General features: G+C 35.8%; 1 protein-coding gene across 2 annotated transcripts in view; it reads left to right on the forward strand.

Annotated features, from left to right (window-relative positions):
• ELOVL4 (ELOVL fatty acid elongase 4) overlaps positions 1–18,754 on the forward strand; it is a 31,142-nt gene extending 12,388 nt beyond the window's left edge. Inside the window, exons 2-7 of one of the 2 annotated variants that reach the window (XM_032339207.1) lie at positions 3,471–3,570; positions 9,547–9,734; positions 10,855–10,935; positions 11,881–12,052; positions 14,429–14,556; positions 17,016–18,754. In XM_032339207.1, coding sequence (XP_032195098.1) covers positions 3,510–3,570; positions 9,547–9,734; positions 10,855–10,935; positions 11,881–12,052; positions 14,429–14,556; positions 17,016–17,291 — 906 coding nt within the window. In that variant the 5' untranslated portion in view covers positions 3,471–3,509 and the 3' untranslated portion in view covers positions 17,292–18,754. The remainder of the gene's footprint in view (positions 1–3,470; positions 3,571–9,546; positions 9,735–10,854; positions 10,936–11,880; positions 12,053–14,428; positions 14,557–17,015) is intronic. The other variant, XM_032339206.1, reaches the window with a different exon arrangement.
• Positions 18,755–20,318: the final 1,564 nt, after the last annotated feature.

Here is a 20,318-nt window from a genome sequence, read left to right on the forward strand (position 1 = left end):
TCCTACTCTTGTGCTTACTCTTGTTAATTCTAAGAATTTGGATGTCCTAAAAATTAAAAATTTTACTGATTTTTCTTTTGGGAAATGATAACTAGCTTAGACTACTTAGGGGATAAAGTTCATTCTGACTGGCAGATACCCTGAATTTTAAAAAGCTTTAAGAAAATCAGCCTTTCCAAAACAAAAAGGAGCCCTATTACAGATTTTTTTTTAATTTGAGATAGACAAAGAGAGCATAAGTTGGGGGAGGGGCAGAGGAAGAGGGAGAGAGAAACCTCAAGCAGACTCCCTGCTGACCACAGAGCCCTATGCGGGGCTCCATCCCAGGACCCCAAGATCATCACCTGAACCAAAATCAGTAGTTGGACCCTCAACTGATGGAGCCACCAAGGCACCCCAACCTATTAGAGATTTTTAAGGAAGTTCTTTTGATATACATAGGGATAATTTGTTGTAAGAATTAATTACAGTTGTTTGTATATAAGTATGTGTTTCTAAAAGACTTGAATTACTTCAAAACTACTGGAGTACAAATATTATTAAAATTTGGTTTACATTTTCTTAAAAAAGAGTTTTTTAAAAACAGCTTCTCTAATTCAAAATTCAGATTTAGACTTGTTATGTATTGTTCTCCTGCATAAATTATAGGATTTGCTGTCTTCTCAGTATATAAGTTATAAAATGTTCTGTTTTCTCAGTTTAAACTCTTATAATTATGAATGGTACTTTCTCTTTAATTTGGTTAAACTCTTCTCTTGGAAAAGAGGATTTAGTGGTTTGATTATTATCAATGATAATACCAGTGCCAACATTTACTGAGCTCTTATTCTGTGTCAGGCACCATACATTTAGCAATATCTTATTCCTTCCAACAATCCTGTTATCATCCATAAAGCCAAAGAGAGTTAATGTAATTCACTCAGTGTATTTACCTAGTAAAAGAAAGCTAGGATTCTAATGTTGGTAGACTGACTTGAGAGTCAATATTTGGAACCTAGATAACTTCTCTAGATCAGGAAGAAAAGGCCTAGAAGACATAAGGACTTGACTTTTAATGGAAGGGGCTCAGATTATTCCTGACTTGTGTGAAAGGTCACACCTGTGTGAAAATGTGGTATGGATAGGGGATGGGTTACAGCAGAAGGAACAACTCTGCAGCATTCATGTGTGCTATAACTTTTACATTTAATCATCACACATCAACCTTGTGAAGTAGCTGTTATTTCTTCACCGAAAAGAAAAGAGCAGGTGAGTCTCCATTTATAATCATCAATTGCCTACCCCATCATTTTGAAAACATCGTACTCTCTTGCTCTCCATGTTATTTTCTCTTTTCCTTTTTCTCTGCTTGCTTCACTGCCATTTCTCCCACTCTTCCCTTAAGTGTTCCCCAGGGTACAATCCTTGTTCATTTTTCTGTCATTCCATGTGCTCTTTCCCTTGTGACCTCATACCTGATGTGATTTTCATTGCCAATGACTCCTCCATGTGTCTGCAGTGCTGGTAGAGCCTACTGGATACTTCCACCCAGCCGGTGTCCATAAGTACTTCAGACACAGGATGTTTAAAAATTCACCCAATCATCTCCTTCCAGATCTGTTCCTCTTTATGCTCTGTCCTGGATCCTGTCTTCTCTATCTCCACCACCAACCATGCCAGAATCTAGGAGTAATCCTGGAACTCTTACATCCATATTACATCCATATCAGTCACCACGTCTAGATTTTACTTTCATATCTGCCTGTCTTGATCATCACCAGTGCAGCCCTCTAAATTCAGGTTTCCAGAACTTCTGCATTATAGTGGTGCCCAACCTGGCTGCCCACCAGAATCACCAGAGGAACTTTGAGATCACAGTCCTGGGCCCTGTCCACAGAGATTTTGATTTAGTAGATCTGGGGTGGAGCCCAACAATCTTCACTTTTAACAAGCAGACGGTTCTTATGTGGGTGGCCCAGCAACATAGAGGTGTTTGAGAACCACTGATCCAACTGGTTTCCCCACCTTGTGATAACTCATATTCCCCTTTAGTCCATATCCCGTGGCTTCTGCTATTATCTTTCAAAAGCTAAATGTGATCCCCTATTTTTAAGCAATTAAGCATCTCCCTGTTAGCTACCAGACAGATTCTAACCTCTTCAGCATAGCTTGTAAGACTCTCCCAGGTCTGCTCTACCCATAAGGCTCCAGTCATCTTCCTTTGTGAATATCCTCTACCTCAGGCCTGCTTAGTTTCCAGAATAAGTGTGTTATTTCCTGCTTTGGGACTATTTATATATATGGCTCTCTCTTCAAGAAATAATTCAAATGTCTGTTTTTGAAGTACATCTTGTCCCTTCTCACCTGCCCTTCCATTATTCTTAAGACTCATCCCTTGTTGTTGTTGTTCTTCTTCTTTTTTTTTTTTTTTTAAAGATTTTATTTATTTATTTGACAGAGATCACAAGTAGGCAGAGAGGCAGGCAGAGAGAGAGGAGGAAGCAGACTCCCTGCTGAGCAGAGAGCCCGATGCGGGGGCTCAATCCCAGGACCCTGAGATCATGACCTGAGCTGAAGGCAAGAGGCTTTAACTCACTGAGCCACCCAGACGCCCCTGATCCCTTGTTCTTAAGACTTACACTTACCATCCTGCAAAGCAGTAGATTTTCTGTGTCTCTCTCCTTTTATGTCTGTCAAAACCTATGAGTTTTGAGAGGTCAAGAACCAAACAACCTGCCCCAAATCACCTAGCTTAGAAGGGGTGGAGAGTTTGACCTGAAAGTCTGTTCTATCCATCTATCATGCCGTGTGATTTTAAGATGCAGATCAGGTTAAAAATAAAAACCTGTTGGTGGAGGGTATTTGAAGGAAGCCCCACGTCAGATATACCATTTTTCCTCCCACTTGTATAAAGGTATAATTTACACATAATAAAACTAAATCTTTTTTAGTTAACAAGTTTGTGAGTTTTGACAAACACCACTGTATGTTGTAACCATGTAACCATTACATGACCATTACATACAGTTGTGTAAGCATTATATGACCTTTATCATATGGGATAAAATAGTTTTATTTGTGACCTAACTAATGTTCACAAGTAAATCAATCCTATTTGGCATGAACTTTATGAAATAATCAAAATGTTCTAAATGGAATACCCCTTAAGAATCCAGAAGGGTTAAGGTAATGTGTCTTAGTAATTCTTATTATTAAAATATAGCTTTTTGCTCCTGAACTTGTTTTCTATAAAACTTAGCTTGAGGTTTGTTTAAATTTAATTTATAACTAAGATAAGGAATTCATTGCCAAAGAAGACAGCTCTTTCTACTTATAGAAAGGCCCACTGCTTATAAATTTTCTGAATTTAGGTATAATTCAGCTTCCTAAAACAACTCATTGTTTCTAATTCTACACTCTAGAAATAGAGAATAAATCTGAGCTCTCTTTAGATCTTTTAGCAATTGATGAGGCCTCTTTCTTTTCTCCAGGCTAGAGATCGTTAGTTTTTTCCCAACTTTCTTTGTGGCATGGCCTCCAAAGCATTCATGATCCTAGACCAGCTCTGTCAGATGCAGCACCTAAGGAAGTGTGAGTATCTCTTATCCTTCTTTCTACTAAGGGAACTTTTATAGGTCTCTCTTTTTTTCTTTCCCTTGAAGAAACATGATTGGTAGTCATAGTTCTATCTTAAAATATCATTTATACCAATGATTGAGAAAGAAACTGATGGAAATTATCTCCCTTAAAATTAAAGACTGAGTGGTACTGGAATAGCTGGTGGGATGCATGAGGCTCTTGACTTCTCTGAATCTCATTGTTAAGATAAAGAGATCATATCTAAATCTAAAATTCTGCAGCCCCAGGTTAGGTAAAGGTTTACATGTAATGGCTTAAAATTGTTAATAAGCTCAAAATAATGGCAAAATCACTAACACATGAAGGCATAAGCATGTTAATAAACATATTAATAGTTATAAAATATAGGACAATTTGTCAAGTCAACTAGAGTCAATTTATATTTGTGCCACATATTGTTCCCTTCTCCATCCACCCAGAGCTTTACAAATAGAGAATTCCTAAGAATGTTCTATAAAACCTATTTGAATCTTGGTATTTCTTGATGCCAGAGTTTGACTTCAGTGGTGGAAGGAAGAATAGCGTTTCAATTGAATTGTTTTCTCTCCCTTTTTTCCCTGTAATAAATTCATTCCCCTAATAAATGGAATCCTATTCATAAATGCATAGAGGGCGCTTGGGTGACTCAGTCGATTAAACATCTGCCTTCGGCTCAGGTCATGATCCCAGGGTCTTGGGATCGAATCCCACATCGTCAGGCCCCCTGCTCAGCGGGGAATCTCTTTCTCCCTCTGCCCCTCCCACCACTTGTGCGTACTCTCTCTTGCTCTCTCAAAAATAAATAAATTTAAAAATCTTTAAAAAATAATTGTGTAGAATTTGGATAGTGACAGTATACTGGAAATATGTCTTTTTTTTTTTTTAAAGATTTATTTATTTATTTGACAGACAGAGATCACAAGTAGCCAGAGAGGCAGGCAGAGAGAGAGAGAGAGAGAGGGAAAGAAGCAGGCCCCCTGCCGAGCAGAGAGCCCGATGTGGGGCTTGATCCCAGGACCCTGGGATCATGACCTGAGCTAAATAAAGGTGGAGGCTTTAACCCCCTGAGCCATCCAGGCGCCCCTGGAAATATGTCTTCTTTTTACTCTAATGTGCGTAATCTATATTTGGATTCAGTTTAACTGAAATGAATAGAAAATTTACCATTGAAATATGTTATTTGAAATAAACAAACAGACAAAACTCATAGAAAAAGAGATCAGATTTGTCTTTACTAGATGTGGAAGGGAGAGGATAGTGTTGGAGGAAGGTGGTCACAAGGTACAAACATCCCATTATGAACTAAAGAAGCACTAGGAATATACTGTACAACCTGACTAGAGCACTGCTGGATGGCACACAGGAAGGTTGTTGAGAGTAAGTCCTAAGAGTTCTCATTACAAGGAAAACATTTTTTTCTGTATTTTTTTTCTTCTTTCTTTTCTTTCTCTTGTAACTATATGAGAAGATAAATGTTAGCTGAGCCTATTGTGGTCATCATTCACAATATGTGTAAATCAGACCATCATGCTGCATGCCTTACACTCACACAGTAAAGTTTGTCAATTATGTCTCAATAAAACTGGGGAGAGGGAATCTAAGCAAATTCATCTTGAAGAAAGGCAACATATAAAAATATGTTACTGAATCATTTGAGTTCATCAAAGGCTGGATAATTCATTATTTTAAGGTTATATAAAATACATAAAGCTTCAGTACTCATGATATTCCTTTACTGTTCTAATTCCTCAGTTCCACATCTTTTTTTCTCTTTTTTTTTTTTTTTTTTTTTGGTTCAAGACTTGTGGTTTATCTGTTATTAATGATAAATTTTCATATCATTGTATGGCACTACAGTGACTCACTCAAGTCCTTTTAAGTGGAAAAGGGAACAAGTAAAAAGAAGCATGGATATTTGAATTTTGTCAGAAGTACTAAAGAAAAAATTGTGCAAATTTAGAAGGACACACATAACAGCAAAGATATGGAGAAATACCATTTTCTGTGAATATTCTCGTGTGATGGGACTGTGATGCTGTGTCCAGGTAGCTGACAGTCACTGCAGTGTCCATAGTGTTCACTGGAGGTAGAATTTTTAAGAGCCTTCTGACCCTGGTGAACTGGAAGGGCTAATCTGAGAAAGGGATGGTGTGAACCAGGCCTTTTATAGGCTGGAGATAAGGTTTTGTTAAGTGGTTGCTGACTGAATGCATGACTTGGACTGTTGGGGGTGGTGCAAAAATAATGAATACTGTTACGCTGAAAAAAAAAAAATGGGAGCTTTGCTTTTTTTCCCTGGAGAAAGCAATGAAGTAAACACACTGTGCCTGTACCCCTAAATACTGGACTGAGGTGTTGGTGACAGCAGGTTCAAGTTGTATGCCAGCATAAAGGAGGATCTGGGAAGAGCTGTAGGAAAGGTTGCTGCACAAAGAAACCTGGAATATCAATAAATGTACTGTTGGATTTTATTTGAAGGGATAGAGAAGAAAGGACTAATATGAAAAAAATTACCCAAATCATCACTTATTCATCAAATACGTTGTTTAGGCACCCTGCTAAGCCTTGCAGTACATGACCAAGAGACCCTGCCCCCGCTTTCAGGGAGGTTACGTGTTCAAGTATATAATGTGTGATGAGTGCTGTAGTGGAACAGAAATGTGCAGGAACTTGTGAGCACAATGGGCCCCTTGCCCAGGGAAAATTACCCATTTTTTGGATCCAGTTTTCCTCATCTTCAATTCCATTCTTCCTCCTAATTATCATGTTTAAAAGTAATGATTTTCAGAAGTTAAAAAAAATCCTAAAGGATTATCTAGTTTCTTGCTACTTAGAGGGTGGTCCATGGAATATTGACATAGCATCAGTTGGAGCTTCCTAGAAAATGCAGAATCTTCCTAAAAATGGGCTTCACCCCAGATCTACTGAGTCAGAACCTGCATTTTGACTATAGCCCTCTCCCCTGTGATTCTTTTTCTCATGCAAGTTGGAGAAACACTACCTTGTTCCCCTTCTCTTGAGCAGGTTTTACAGGTAAAGGGATCTAAGACAGATTGTGCCCTTCAAGCCCTATGTGCAATAGCAGAGCTGATAGTAAAACTCAGGCCATCTGTTTACTGATGGAGTCTAGAATGCCTTTTCTAATATCTCTGTTATTTCTTATCTACTTCCCTCTATTTATTCTTCTGTTGGTCTCTGTTAGTGTTTCACATTGTCAGATCTTCAGCTTCTTACTCATGTCTCTTCATCTCACTGTCTTTCTTAGTTCTCTCTCTAAACTTCTCCATTGAAGGAGAGAATGGCATGGATTAACCACACTATACATCAAAAAGAATGAGCATTTTTATTTATTTTTGATTTTGGGAAAATTTTTGGACCTGTTTCTCTCAATTTTTTTCTACTTGTTGTTCAGAACTTACTTTGAAGTCAGCAGGAATCCTGTGTGTGATTAAGAGTGATAGAATTGGGGCGCCTGGGTGGGCAGCTCAGTGGGTTGAGCAGTCAACTCTTGATTTTGGCTCAGGTCATGATCACAAGGTCCTGGGATCGAGCCCCTCGTTGGGCTCTGTGCTCAGTGGGGCTTCTGCTTGAGGATTCTCTCTTTGCCTCTTCCCCTACTCATGCACGTGCTCTCTCCTTTCTCTCTAAAATAAATATATTTTTTAAAAAGATTTTATTTTTTTATTTGACAAAGAGAGACAAAGTAAGAGAGGGAACACAAGCAGGGGGAGTGGGAGAGGAAGAAGCAGGCTTCCTGCCAAGCAGGGAGCCTGATGCCAGGCTCAGTCCCAGGACTCTGGGATCATGACCCGAGCCAAAGGCAGAAGCTTAATGACTAAGCCACCCAGGTGCCCCTAAATAAATCTTTCCTTTTAAAAAAAGTGTGATCTAATTCTTGATACTAGAAATTAGAATCTCCTTACCGTTAAATTTATATTCCTTTTTTTGTTACATGGGATTATCTTATAACAGATTCCTTTGCTCTTTGTATTCAAAGAGCATGGAAAAAACAGTGTCTACCCTCTAGTTTCTGGATAGGAATAGGAAGCCACAGCTACTCCTTCTCTAGTTCCTAAAGTAAGTAGAGCAGGCCTTTAAGATTTAGGAGTTTGTCTTAAGTATTTCTCCTATAGAAAATAAATATATAAGTAGATAAATACTCCATGTTTTAAGGGATGCTTTGTCATAGAGAGGTACAAAACAGGATAATATGATAATGAAGAAAAGCAAACAATCAGTAGTAAGACCATAGTGATACAATGCTTTCAATAGAAGTCGGCCACTCATCTTTTAAGCCATACCCTCTCATAAGAGGATTATTCTCTCTTGTCTTGCGTTTTCATTTATTTTATTTTATTTTTTTAAGATTTTATTTATTTATTTGACAGAGATCACAAGTAGGCCTAGAGGCAGGCAGAGAGAGAGGAGGAAAGCAGGCTCCCTGCTGAGCAGAGAGCCCGATGTGGGGCTTGATCCCAGGGCCCTGGGACCATGACTCGAGCTGAAGGCAGAGGCTTTAACCACTGAGCCACCCAGGCGCCCCTTCATTTATTTTTAATTCTGGAATATGTTTTGATTTGAGTAACAGAAACATAATTTCCATAAATATAGATAGTAAGCCTCCCCTGTAAACTCTGAAATAAAATTAGTTTTTGTTTTTCTTGTTTTCATATGTGTTCTTCTTTCAAGTCACTAGCGCATCTTTCTAACAACTCTTATTTCATAGAAACCATAGTTATGTCACTTCTTGTTTCCTTCCACATTGTTCCATTTGTTTCCTTCCCTTTATTTTATTTTCTATCAGTAGTATATAGAAACAGACTAATTTTAAATAAGATATTTTGAAACCTGGTTATCTAATCCAGAGCTATTTTGCATATATAGTTTTAGTAAAACTGACAGTTTAGATGGTGAGACATTGTAATGAGCAATTTCGTTTAATTCATTTAGGCTAGCTAGGTCTTAGGAACTAACTGAAAGGCAGGATCTTTTGTTGTTGCTGTTTTAAAAATACATTCTTTTCCTCAGCATAGAACATAGAAATGTTTTTGTATTACTATGAATAAACTAGATATTAGATTTACAACCTATAAAATGCTGTTTAGGTTTTAGAAATATAAATTTTAGTATCTTTTTATAATGTATTAGAAAATAAATTTTTACCACTCTTTTCTTAGAAATGTTATTTGTGGCAGAACTCTAATTATAAAATTTATTCAGGGTTGCATATTTGAATACTAGGGACAGTTGATTCATTTTAAATGAAATATGTACACATATGGGATGTAAATGCTTATAACTTTAAAGAAAAGCACATAAGTTGGTTATATTCATAGCAAAATAGGCTCATGCTGTCAAAGAAAAAGGTAAATGTCTTGAATATGGTGATTTCCTTGTAAAGAAATCATAGAATTGTAACCCCCCTAATTTTTTCCCCCAAATACAACTCTACTCTTGTCCTCAGTATCCAAAAAATATTCCAGGGAATAGCTTCCATTGCTCTATCTCTTCAGTTTACTATTCTTTTCCTGCTTTTGGCAAGGAGGACACAGCTTCCAAATTGTACTGATAAATTTCACGTGTTTAATATGAAAGACAAGTTTCTCCTTAAAATATTTATTTTCTGTCTATGAAGTCTTTGATCAACTTTTCATGCCCAGCTTGTCCTATATTTCTAGCAGGTTTTATTTCTGGGCTTTGTTTTCTAGGTCTCTATAAAACTTAATATGTGCTATATGTAATAAAACATTATTTTCAAAAGCTACTCACAAGAATTTGGTCTCACTTCATTAGTTTTAATGCCATGTATTTTTGTTGTGACTCAAGGAAAACTGACCTGCATTTGGTCAAATTAGGAAAAAAGCTAAGTTGAAATATTCTAATTCCTAACAAGTTCATTCCAAACAAATTTATTGTTTAATGAATTTAATGTTATTTTGTTCTCTCTAGATAAACGTGTGGAGAATTGGCCTCTGATGCAGTCTCCATTGCCTACACTTTGTATAAGTACTCTTTATCTCCTGTTCGTGTGGTTGGGTCCAAAATGGATGAAGGACCGAGAACCTTTCCAGATGCGTTTAGTGCTCATTATCTATAATTTTGGAATGGTTTTGCTTAACTTTTTTATCTTCAGAGAGGTAGGTTTACTAAAATCACCTTATTATTCCTCAGGGTTATTGAAAAGAAATTAGAATATGTAAAGCCATCATTGTATATTGTATCCCAAGATAACTGTTGGCTACTCTGAAAGTAAATTTCACTTTATTGAAATTTTTCATGCTTGATAACAAAAATATGAAGCATATGGAAAGTATAGGACAGTTGTTTAAAATGGAATGTTGAAGCAGACACACTAGATTCCAAAATAACCATTATTAACTGACAGTAGAAGTTACTTAACTTTTCTGAGACTTATTTTCCCCATCTGTAAACTGGGGATAAATACCTGCCTTCTAGATCAGAGATAAGTGATTTTTTTCATAGTGTTTGGCACTCATTAAGTAGTTGGTAAATAGTTGTAGCTCTTTTTCATAATTCTTATTCAACAGTTTCAGCTTTGGTAACTGATCAAAATTTGCAGAGGTAAAATACTGATTTTGAGTTAAATCCTACTACATAATGTCATTGTATTTTAACAAAAATGATTTCACTGTTATACACTGTTGATGCTAATCATCATTTTCTTTTCTGGACTCCAGCAAATTCTCTATGACATTCTGAAAAGAAATCCTAAAGATTAGATTGACATAGACATTTTTTAAGTTGGCAGAGTGGAAGGAATTTGTTTCCCAAGAGATTCCTCATTAAAATTCTGTATGAACCCAGAGAACTGGACTGGTGATGCTGGGAAGATAAACACTGCTCTCCTTTAAAGAAATCTGTAATTGACAACTTAGTCTATAGAAAAAACTTTAATTTATTTGGATACTTTGACCTTGTTTGTTAGATGCAAACCACTCTGGATCAAGAATAGAAATCAATGCAAGTGTTAGATCTGAGTCATGGTTAATCAAAATTTCTCTTAATATTATAAAGTAGATAAGAGTTGAAGTCTCAGTCCAAGAGTTACATGTGATTTTTAATTTAGATTTCAACTTTGGAATAAATTGACACAGAACATTAAATGTTTAATGCATTTCAATTTTTTTAGACAAGATTGCTCTTTAAAATAATTTGAAAGGTTGCATATTATATTTAGTGTTTTAAATTCCATATCTACTAAAACTTTATTTTAAATATTATTCCCCTTTTTTCCAGTTATTCATGGGATCATATAATGCAGGATACAGCTATATTTGCCAGAGTGTGGATTATTCTGATAATGTTAATGAAGTTAGGGTAAGTACATTCAAGATAACATTAATGAATAGAAATGGGTTTAATTTTATAATCCCTAGTCTGAAAAACATGCTTCTGTAAAATGGTGTAAAAGTGTGTAGGATTGCATTGAGTCAGGAAAGCTATGCTTTTCTTTAAAAGTATGTAATTAAAAATGTTTTCATAGCTATAGTGTCCTATATGATTGTGTGAGAGTGAGTATGTGTTGGATTACTAGAATGCAGTACTTTAAAAAGTTCCATGTTTAGTGTAAAGATGATATTTTTGATTTTTGTGTTTTGGGTCAAGAATAGAAACTCATAAAGAGAGTCTAATTCACTTGTTAAGAGTCTGAGGATAAACAAATGTTCTATAAACTATCTAATGTGTAGTAAGTTAAGCATAGCACTATACGTACAGGTATAAACTCAGTTCTTATTATGTTTTCAGAAAAATAAACCAGGTAATATAATGTTGTATTTTACTTTCTAGTCACCCTTGACATACAAAGATTTATAAATAGATTTCAGTTATATACTCTCTTCTTTGTTGTTTGTACATAGAACATACATCATAAAAGTACTTAACATAAAAAATGTTGAGTTTAGGTTACTTTTATAAGGGTTCTTGTAAAATATTTTAAAACATTTATAGAGGTCACCTCTCACTGGATCCTTGGATCCTTAATCTCTCAGCATTGTAACATAATCTTTCTGTACCATCTGGTGTCTTAATTAGACTTACTTAATGTAAGTAGGATTATATTTATGACCTAGGAAATATTTGTTATATGTTTTTCCCCCCATGGATAGATGCCTAGGTTTCACATTCACTTAGGCAAAAATGATTCTGTGCCTTCTACATTTTGTGCAATACAGACTTCTTAGACTAACTTAACAGTAAATAGAAAACCATACGATAGTGTCACTCTGCTGTTTATAAAATGCTTTTCCTTTCTTTTTACAGATAGCTGCTGCTCTGTGGTGGTACTTTGTATCTAAAGGGGTTGAGTATTTGGACACGGTGTTTTTTATCCTGAGGAAGAAAAACAATCAAGTCTCTTTCCTTCATGTATACCATCACTGTACAATGTTTACACTGTGGTGGATTGGAATTAAGTGGGTCGCAGGGGGACAAGGTGAGCATTTTGGGACATATCTGCATACATTAAATTATGTATATATGTTGGGTGGAAAAGTAATGAGAAGCTGGAAATTTGACTTGGTCTTTAACTTGCTTTCATGATTAATTGTTTCTGCGTTAATTTCATTTTTTTCTTTTTTGTTTGTTTATTTGTTTGATAAGAAGTAATTTATTTAAAGCTATATAGTAATCCAGTGGCAAATTTGGAAATGTGTCCTCTAGATACCAGACAATGTAGAATTTTCTTCTGAAGCAAAATAATCTCAAAAAAGATCATTAGGATCACTAAATAAGTATGGTCACAATTAATTCTGTCTGATTATTGCATAGATGCAACAAGAATGTGCATTTAACACAGAATTTTCTGTCGTTCTGCCTAAAATTTTATAAGAAATCTGACTAAATTTTTTAAAATTTTATTTTTTTCTAGCTTTTTTGAAAAAATGTATTTTTAAAATTTCCTTTTAGTGTACCAGAATTCATGGTTTATGCACCACACCCAGTGCTCCATGCAATACGTGCCCTCCTTAATACCCACCACCAGGCTCACCCAGCCTCCCATCCTCCTCCCCTCCAAAACCCTCAGATTGTTTCTCAGAGTCCACAGTCTCTCATGGTTCGTCTCCCCCTCCAATTTTCCCCAGCTCACTTCTCCTCTCCATCTCCCATGTCCTCCATGTTATTCCTAATGCTCCACAAATAAGCGAAACCATATAATAACTGACTCTCTTTGCTTGACTTATTTCACTCAGCATAATCTCTTCCAGTCCCGTCCATGTTGATACAAAAGCTGGGTATTCATCCTTTCTGATGGAAGCATAGTACTCCATAGTGTATATGGACCACATCTTCCTTATCCATTCGTCCGTTGAAGGGCATCTTGGTTCTTTCCACAGTTTGGCGACTGTGGCTATTGCTGCTATGAACATTGGGGTTAATTTCATTTTAAAGAAATATGAAGAAGAAAAAGGAATTTGAAGAAAGTAAAGTTTTGGCTTTTTATCTGTGGGTACTTAAATACCAAAAGATTTTCCTCAGAGATAAGCATAAACTAAGCTTAAATGTAGCAATTAATATTTTGATGGGGAGCAGTTATAGTAGTTTTGAGTCAAAGGATACTGAGGTAGGGGCACCTGGGTGACTCAGTCTGTTAAGCATCTGACTCTTGGTCTTAGCTCAGGTGTTGATCTTAGGGTCATGAGTTCAGGTCCTGCATTGGATTCCAAACTGGGTGTGGAGTCTACTTAAAAAAAAAAAAGAAAGGGTGACAAACGATACTAAACTTTAACTTCTCAGTTTGAAGCCTCCCATCACCCGTCCAAGCCCAGAGCCCACTCTTGCTCTAAAATGGGCCTTAAATGACCTCTTGGTTCTTACTCAAAGGAAACTGTAAATAGCTTTGTGAAAGAGGATCTGAATTCACAGTTTGGTCAAGATAAATCTGCAGCTTTTCAAGTGCCTGAATTGAAGATGATTTATGTCATTAAGCTGAAAACAGATTATTTCTCTATTGTGGACCCAGGGTACAGGTCATTATAGTAGTACAGTTTCCCTTCTACTCTTAGAAGTTTAAAACTGTTTAGAAATCTAAGAAATAAATAATATTTTGTTGTTGATATGTTTATGTTGATATATGTATGTTGATAAGTTGGTATGCCCCCTGAAGGCAATAATGAGGCTTTATAAATCCATTTTTTTAAATGGTCCTTTTCACTTTATTATTATTTTTGTAAGTAATCTCTTTATCCCATGTGGGGCTTGAATTTATGACCCACACCAACATCAAGAGTCCCATGCTCTTCCAACTGAGCCAGCCCATTGCCCCATTAAATATCTATTTAAACAATTATATGTACTATGATTTTTTTCCCCAAGAATAATAGCATGAAAAACAATACAGACAATAGTTCTGTGTTATGGCATGCTTAAATCACTGGGGTACTCGATTTGGAAACTTGCCACTGTGAAAGTCCTTTGCATTTGAAGAACACTCGTTTTTAGTTATATGCTAAAAGCCTGAGTCTAAACTGTAAAAATACCTAACTTGATCTGAGGAGAAGTCTTTTCCATTATTCCTACTTTACAATTTTTTTTAAAAGAATTTATTTATTTATTTGACAGAGAGAAATCACAAGTAGGCAGAGAGGCAGGCAGAGAGAGGAGGGAAGCAGGACCCTGAGATCATGACCTGAGCTGAAGGCAGAGGCTTTAACCCACTGAGCCACCCAGGCGCCCTCTACTTTACAATTTTTATCCCTAATCTGTACTCAAGATTAAAAGGTAGAAAATAATGTGGATTCATTTATTTTATGTCCAGATGGTTTATTGACTATTAAATGTTTCTGTATCTTCTAACTCTGTTTTTCTGAAGCATTTTTTGGAGCACAGCTGAATTCCTTTATCCACGTGATTATGTACTCATACTATGGGCTAACTGCATTTGGCCCATGGATTCAGAAGTATCTTTGGTGGAAAAGATATTTGACCATGTTGCAGCTGGTGAGTTAAATGCTTCTAAAGTTTCTTCTGGTGAAACACTGCATATATTTGAATTTGCTTATTTTAAAGGGCTAAGTTATCCTTGACAATTTTCCGTTACAAAGTTGACTTTCTCTGTGTTCCCGCTGTGGAAGTTGAGGCTTCTTGGCTCTGAGCTTCTTGTTCATAGACCTAGTTGTCATTGCCATTAATTTTTTTTTTTAATGTTCTTAAAAGACTAAACACAACTCTTGTCTAAGAGAAATGTTGTTTAAAAATATCCGTGAAATGGATGAGTCAAGATCTAAGTACACCATAAAGTACATAGACTCATATATGATGAAAAAAATAATATAAGTTCTCTCTCAGCTGATTTTTTAAGACTTAAAATGTTATTATTACCTCTCTTCATCCTGCTTTTGCTTGAATTTTGTTTTCTATTCTATTTTAGTCCCTGTTAACAGATCCCGTACATTCAGGATATAAAAGTTGAAGAGAAGCCAGACAACCGAGGAAGGGGTGGGGTAAAGGAAAGGAACAGAGACAAGAGAATTCCTCTTAATTCTCTAACACATAGTCCTTAGAGAACAGAGTTAGTTATTTTTAAATGCTAACCTTTAGAGCAGATAATTTTCAGCATATACCCCTAGTGGGACTTCTTGTAGCATCTGGGTACCTCAGTGAAATATTCAAGCAAGGTACTGGCCCAGTCATCAAACTGGAAATCCCAAACCAACCTGGTAGCTATTCTTCAAGCCTTGGAATTTATTATAATTTGCTATAATCATAGCATGTGCACAATTTATCAGTGGAATCACATTTGGAAATATTATTCATCTCTGCTTTAAGTTGCTAAACAGCTGGCTGGCCAAACAGGAAACACAACTTTTGGGGAATGCTGGGTGGGAAAGATTCATTTGTAACTAAAATGCTACAGGAAGCTTCCTCCAGTTTTTGTGTAAGCTGTTTATATAGTTTGTGTAATTCATTTCTCTCAGTAATTAGAAAATGGGCACAAGAAAATGAAGAGATGACAGAAATCATCTGAACTCTTTGTATCTACTTTGTTGGAGTCCTCACTTGAGTCTCCTTGAGTGAGGCCATTCTTTTTCATATCTATATACACAATCCTTTTGGTGATTTAGGTTCTAAGAACCATTGTGAAAGCAGAAGTTCTTAAAATCTGGATTTTGCCATGGAGAATTTAAAGTTTTTTAGTCTGATCTAAATTTCGGGCTTACATAGAATAAATTATTTTAATCATATTTAATATATTAGTTAATATGGGCAGTGCTATATTTCAAAGAGAAAACACAGTTGCCCATTCCAGATAGGATGTTAGTTTCATGAAGAGTAGAATATTTCCAAGCCAGAAGTTCTCACAATGGTTAATCATGTAACTTATTCTTGTAAAAAGTTACTCTTGTTTAACACTGTGGAATTCATAATTCCTGTACTGAGAACCACTCATTTATTGATATATTAAAATTTCAACTGATTTGCCTTATCTGAACTACAAAGCATCTTAATTTTGGTTTTTCTTCTTTTAAAAACTTCTAAAGTGGACAGTGAGTCTTTCTGCACTTATTCTCAAATATCTACTAAATTTTACCAAAAATCTTAATTTGTAGATAGCATTAATTCATTTAGAGAGGGAGAAAGAGTGAGTACCTGGGGCCAGGGGTGTGGGTGGGAGGGAGGAGGAGAGAATCTCAGGCGGACTCTGTGCTAAGCATGGAAATGGGGCTCAGTCCCATGAGCCATGAGATCATGGTCTGAGCTGAAATCAAGAGTTGGACGCTTAATGGACTGAGTCTCCCAGGTGCCCCAAAGATAGTGTTAACTCAAATACAGTTTTACCTGTGTGCTATTTTGTAAGAAATAAATAATGAATCTTTTTGATAGGTTCATTTTTAAAAGCATAGGTACCATTCTGCTGATAGTTTTGTGGAAAGAAATCAGTCTAAAATATGGGAGGAAAGCAAATAACAAAAAGAGTATATGGTACTATTAGTTTATTCTCTTAGGTGATTGATATTCCCTCTTACTCATAACATGATTTAACATGATTTAACATTATCCAACAAATACTTTATGAGTCCAGACCCTGTGCCAAGGACTCCTCAGGGAACAGCACAGAATCATACCCTCTGAAGTTATATACTCTTGGAATGATGGACAGTCAAGAAGTTCAGAAGTCCAGATGGTTTTGTTCTCAGGAAAAAAGCCCACACCAAACAAAAGCGCACATTAATGGGATTGAGAGGGCCAGGTGGATCGAGTTGCTTCGTCCTGCCCTTGCAGGCAGGAAGACTTTGCTGAGGGAATGACTTCTGAGCTGCCACCTGATGGATGAGAGGGGACCGGAGTCTGTTGAACTTTGCACAGTGTGGCAAGATTCAGGCCTATCTTAGCTAGATAGAAGATTCTGATTTGTTAAAAGTTACTCACTATTCCTACATTGTTGTTTTGTTTTTCAGGTTCAGTTCCATGTGACCATTGGCCACACAGCGCTATCTCTTTACACGGATTGTCCCTTCCCCAAATGGATGCACTGGGCCCTCATCGCTTACGCGATCAGCTTCATATTTCTCTTTCTTAACTTCTATGTTCGGACATACAAAGAGCCTAAGAAAGCAAAAACTGGAAAAACAGCTGTGAATGGTATTTCAGCAAATGGTGTGAGCAAATCAGAGAAACAACTAGTGATAGAAAATGGAAAAAAGCTGAAAAACGGAAAAGCAAAAGGAGAGTAAATTGAACTGGGCCTTAACTGTTGTTGACAGTGAGGAAGCTCCCATTTCATACGAAATTTCAGGGAAAACAAGCAAATGAGGGTTTGGGGTGGGGAGAAAAAGGCAAATGTGCTCTCTGTCTTAGGAATCTTTAGATAGAGTAAAGTGTTAAATGCAATGCCCGGATGTTTTATTTATGAAGTTTTATTTTAAACATTTTTTTTTTTATTAGCCTTGATGTTGTCCAGACCAAAGCAATCATTATGTGACTTTGGAGGCTCTCCCTCTGTTCACATCCATTTGTCTAATGCACGAGATTTTTTCATGGGTCTTATATGCAGTCATTCTTTAGTCTGATGATCACAGAAACACAGTATGAATTTTTTGGCTAAATTACTATTACCTACTGATTACAATCAGTTACCTTACATTTTCTGGTCCAAAGCTGAAACTGTAGATACTTAAAATTTGCACATTTGAATTCATTTGCTGACTGGAATGGTCGAATCTCTCCACCTCTAGTCTGAATATACCCTTTTGGTTGTAATTAAATTTTAAAAAATCTGATGATCTCTGTAGATTCCTAGAGGCTTGATGATGATGGTGTTGGTGAAAATAAGAAAGAATTACAGTAAAATCCTGTTTAGCGACCCAAAGGTCACCATGACTTGTGGCACAAATCACTGTAGAAAACAATTTTTGTGATGAAAAGGCAGCCTTTCAATACTCCTATTACTATCATAAATATATTATGAAAATTAAGATTGTCTGATTGGAACATGAAACAACTCATGTCTTTATTAGTAACATCATAAAAGAGTTACATTTATGTGCTGTTAGAAGAGAGTATGTTGATTTTTATCAGGCTTTCCTTGTTTTGATTTGTGGCTGTTACCGATTTTTCATATGTGGAAATATACCTACCTCTTCTGTTGGAAAGAACATTGAAAATTAAATAAATTTTAATTAAAAAATCAAGGAGTCCTTTAATGTAAATTTTAATATTAACTTTCAAATCTACTAGTATTGTTTTGCTTTTTTTTTTTACAAATAGCATACACCCAACTTTTCTGTGAAACTATCCTCCTCTTTCAGTGTGTTTAATTTTGAAGTGTTATTTTCCTTATGACAAAGTTCAAGATCTTATTTATTAACTAGACATGAAGTGTAAACCCATTTTGGTGCAATATTCTTGACTCCTTGGTGCTAAAGATCATTAAATTTAGTGTGTGATTGTTACAAGGTGTTAATTGTTAAGATGCAAAGTGAATAAAAGTGAGAGTAGTCAGAACCAGAAAATGAAGTTTACTATTTACAAATGAAGTGTTTCATGTAATATAAATGAACAACTGGAAATATACTAGCAAAGAGAACTTGTACATTGTCTTATTGCATAGGTTAAATTGTTAAGAGATGTTGACCAGGGATCATTACAGAAAGAGAACATGTGACGACAAAAAAAAAAAAAAAAAAAAAAAAAAAAAGAGCATGACTATTTCTAAGTATCTCAACATGTCAAAACTGCATGTGCAGGATGTATGCTGTTTGTGCAGACAAACTATTTTAGGATATTTTGTTAACTATAAAATATTTATTGTGCATTAAAATTACACACTTTTTCCCCTGAAGGCATGCAGTCATGAGAAATACAGAATATTTGCAACACTTATAATGGTTTGACCTGAAAGGATTCAACCCCTTTGTCTTTGCTGCTCGGTGTGTAATGACTAGAGATCTGTAAATCTTTGTGAACATTCTGTACTGGTTCCCCAGACCTATTCATTCCCTGCTACCTGATTTCAGCACAATAAATATACAACTGCTGTGGGAAAAATGATTTTTTTTTTGTTAATCAGTTTATTACATAAATCATTTGCTAGATGTTTATTTGATTCAGTTGTTAATATTCAAATATCTTTTCTGTTGCTAATTTCTACTGTAGAAAAGAAGTATAACTAGAAGTTTCTTGGAGAAAACCTTTTTTTTTTTTTTTTTTTTAATGATGGCATATTTTTACTTTAAAAATCAGTTGCCTTTGGAAGAGCTTTTGGATCCAGACATAAAACATATAATTTTCTTCTAAACTACTCTTACATGTGTCATTTCAAATGTAAGCTTTAACACTTTTTAATGCTATGGGGTTTTCTTGTTCCAAAAATAAGGTGGAGGAGGTCTTATGTTCTTACATTAGCTCATTCAGCTCTTACTACAGTTTTTTTGGTTCTTTATCTAAGATGACTCTAAGTTGTGATATGCAACGTGTTCTGGTAGCTTTCATAATTTCTCAGGCATCACTCTGAGTTGCATGCCTCATACCTACAAATCAGTGGAAGAGGACTGCATCCTTCCTTTTGGTAAAACTTTGTCACTAACTAAAGAAATGTTTTCTTACACAGAAAATGGAATTTACTAAATATTTTCAATGGCTAGAAATACCTTAGGCATGTACAGTGCATTTTCCAGTAGAATCATCAACGACTGTATCTTCTTTTTTCTCTTTTCTGTGTTACCCTTGACTTTGTTTTGGGGATGGATACTGAATGATGACTGGTTTCAGTTTTAGCATTATTAATTCAGTCATTCTTTTTTTCTCTCTTTCTGCATACTTCTGGGTATTCAAAAATATTTTCATATGGACTTTTATATTCACATTTTAGAACATAGAATCTAGTGTTTTGTAGTTTATTAGAAATATTTTAATTTACAGATGTGTTTCAGATATGCAGCTCAGTTATCCTATAAATAATGAGAACATAGAGGTGGAAGTGATTTTTGCTGCCCTGTCCATCTGATAATATGACAATCCAGGCATTACATTCATACTGATGATTGGGACCTTTGTGAGAATGTGACATCATGCTGAGCTGTCCTCTCTCAGCTCATGTCTTGTTGTAGCCTAAAGCTCAGCCAGCTGAATGCTTAACACCATCCTTCTCAAGAAAAAGATGGCCACAGATTGTGTAGGAGCTCAAGTGGAGTGCTAGGTACAGACCTGGGTGAGGTGAACTTGGTATCCTGCTAGATGGTAGATAAGGCTGCAGGGCTGAG

Source organism: Mustela erminea, chromosome 4 (assembly GCF_009829155.1).
Source record: "Mustela erminea isolate mMusErm1 chromosome 4, mMusErm1.Pri, whole genome shotgun sequence".
NCBI classification, from domain to species: Eukaryota; Metazoa; Chordata; class Mammalia; order Carnivora; family Mustelidae; genus Mustela; species Mustela erminea.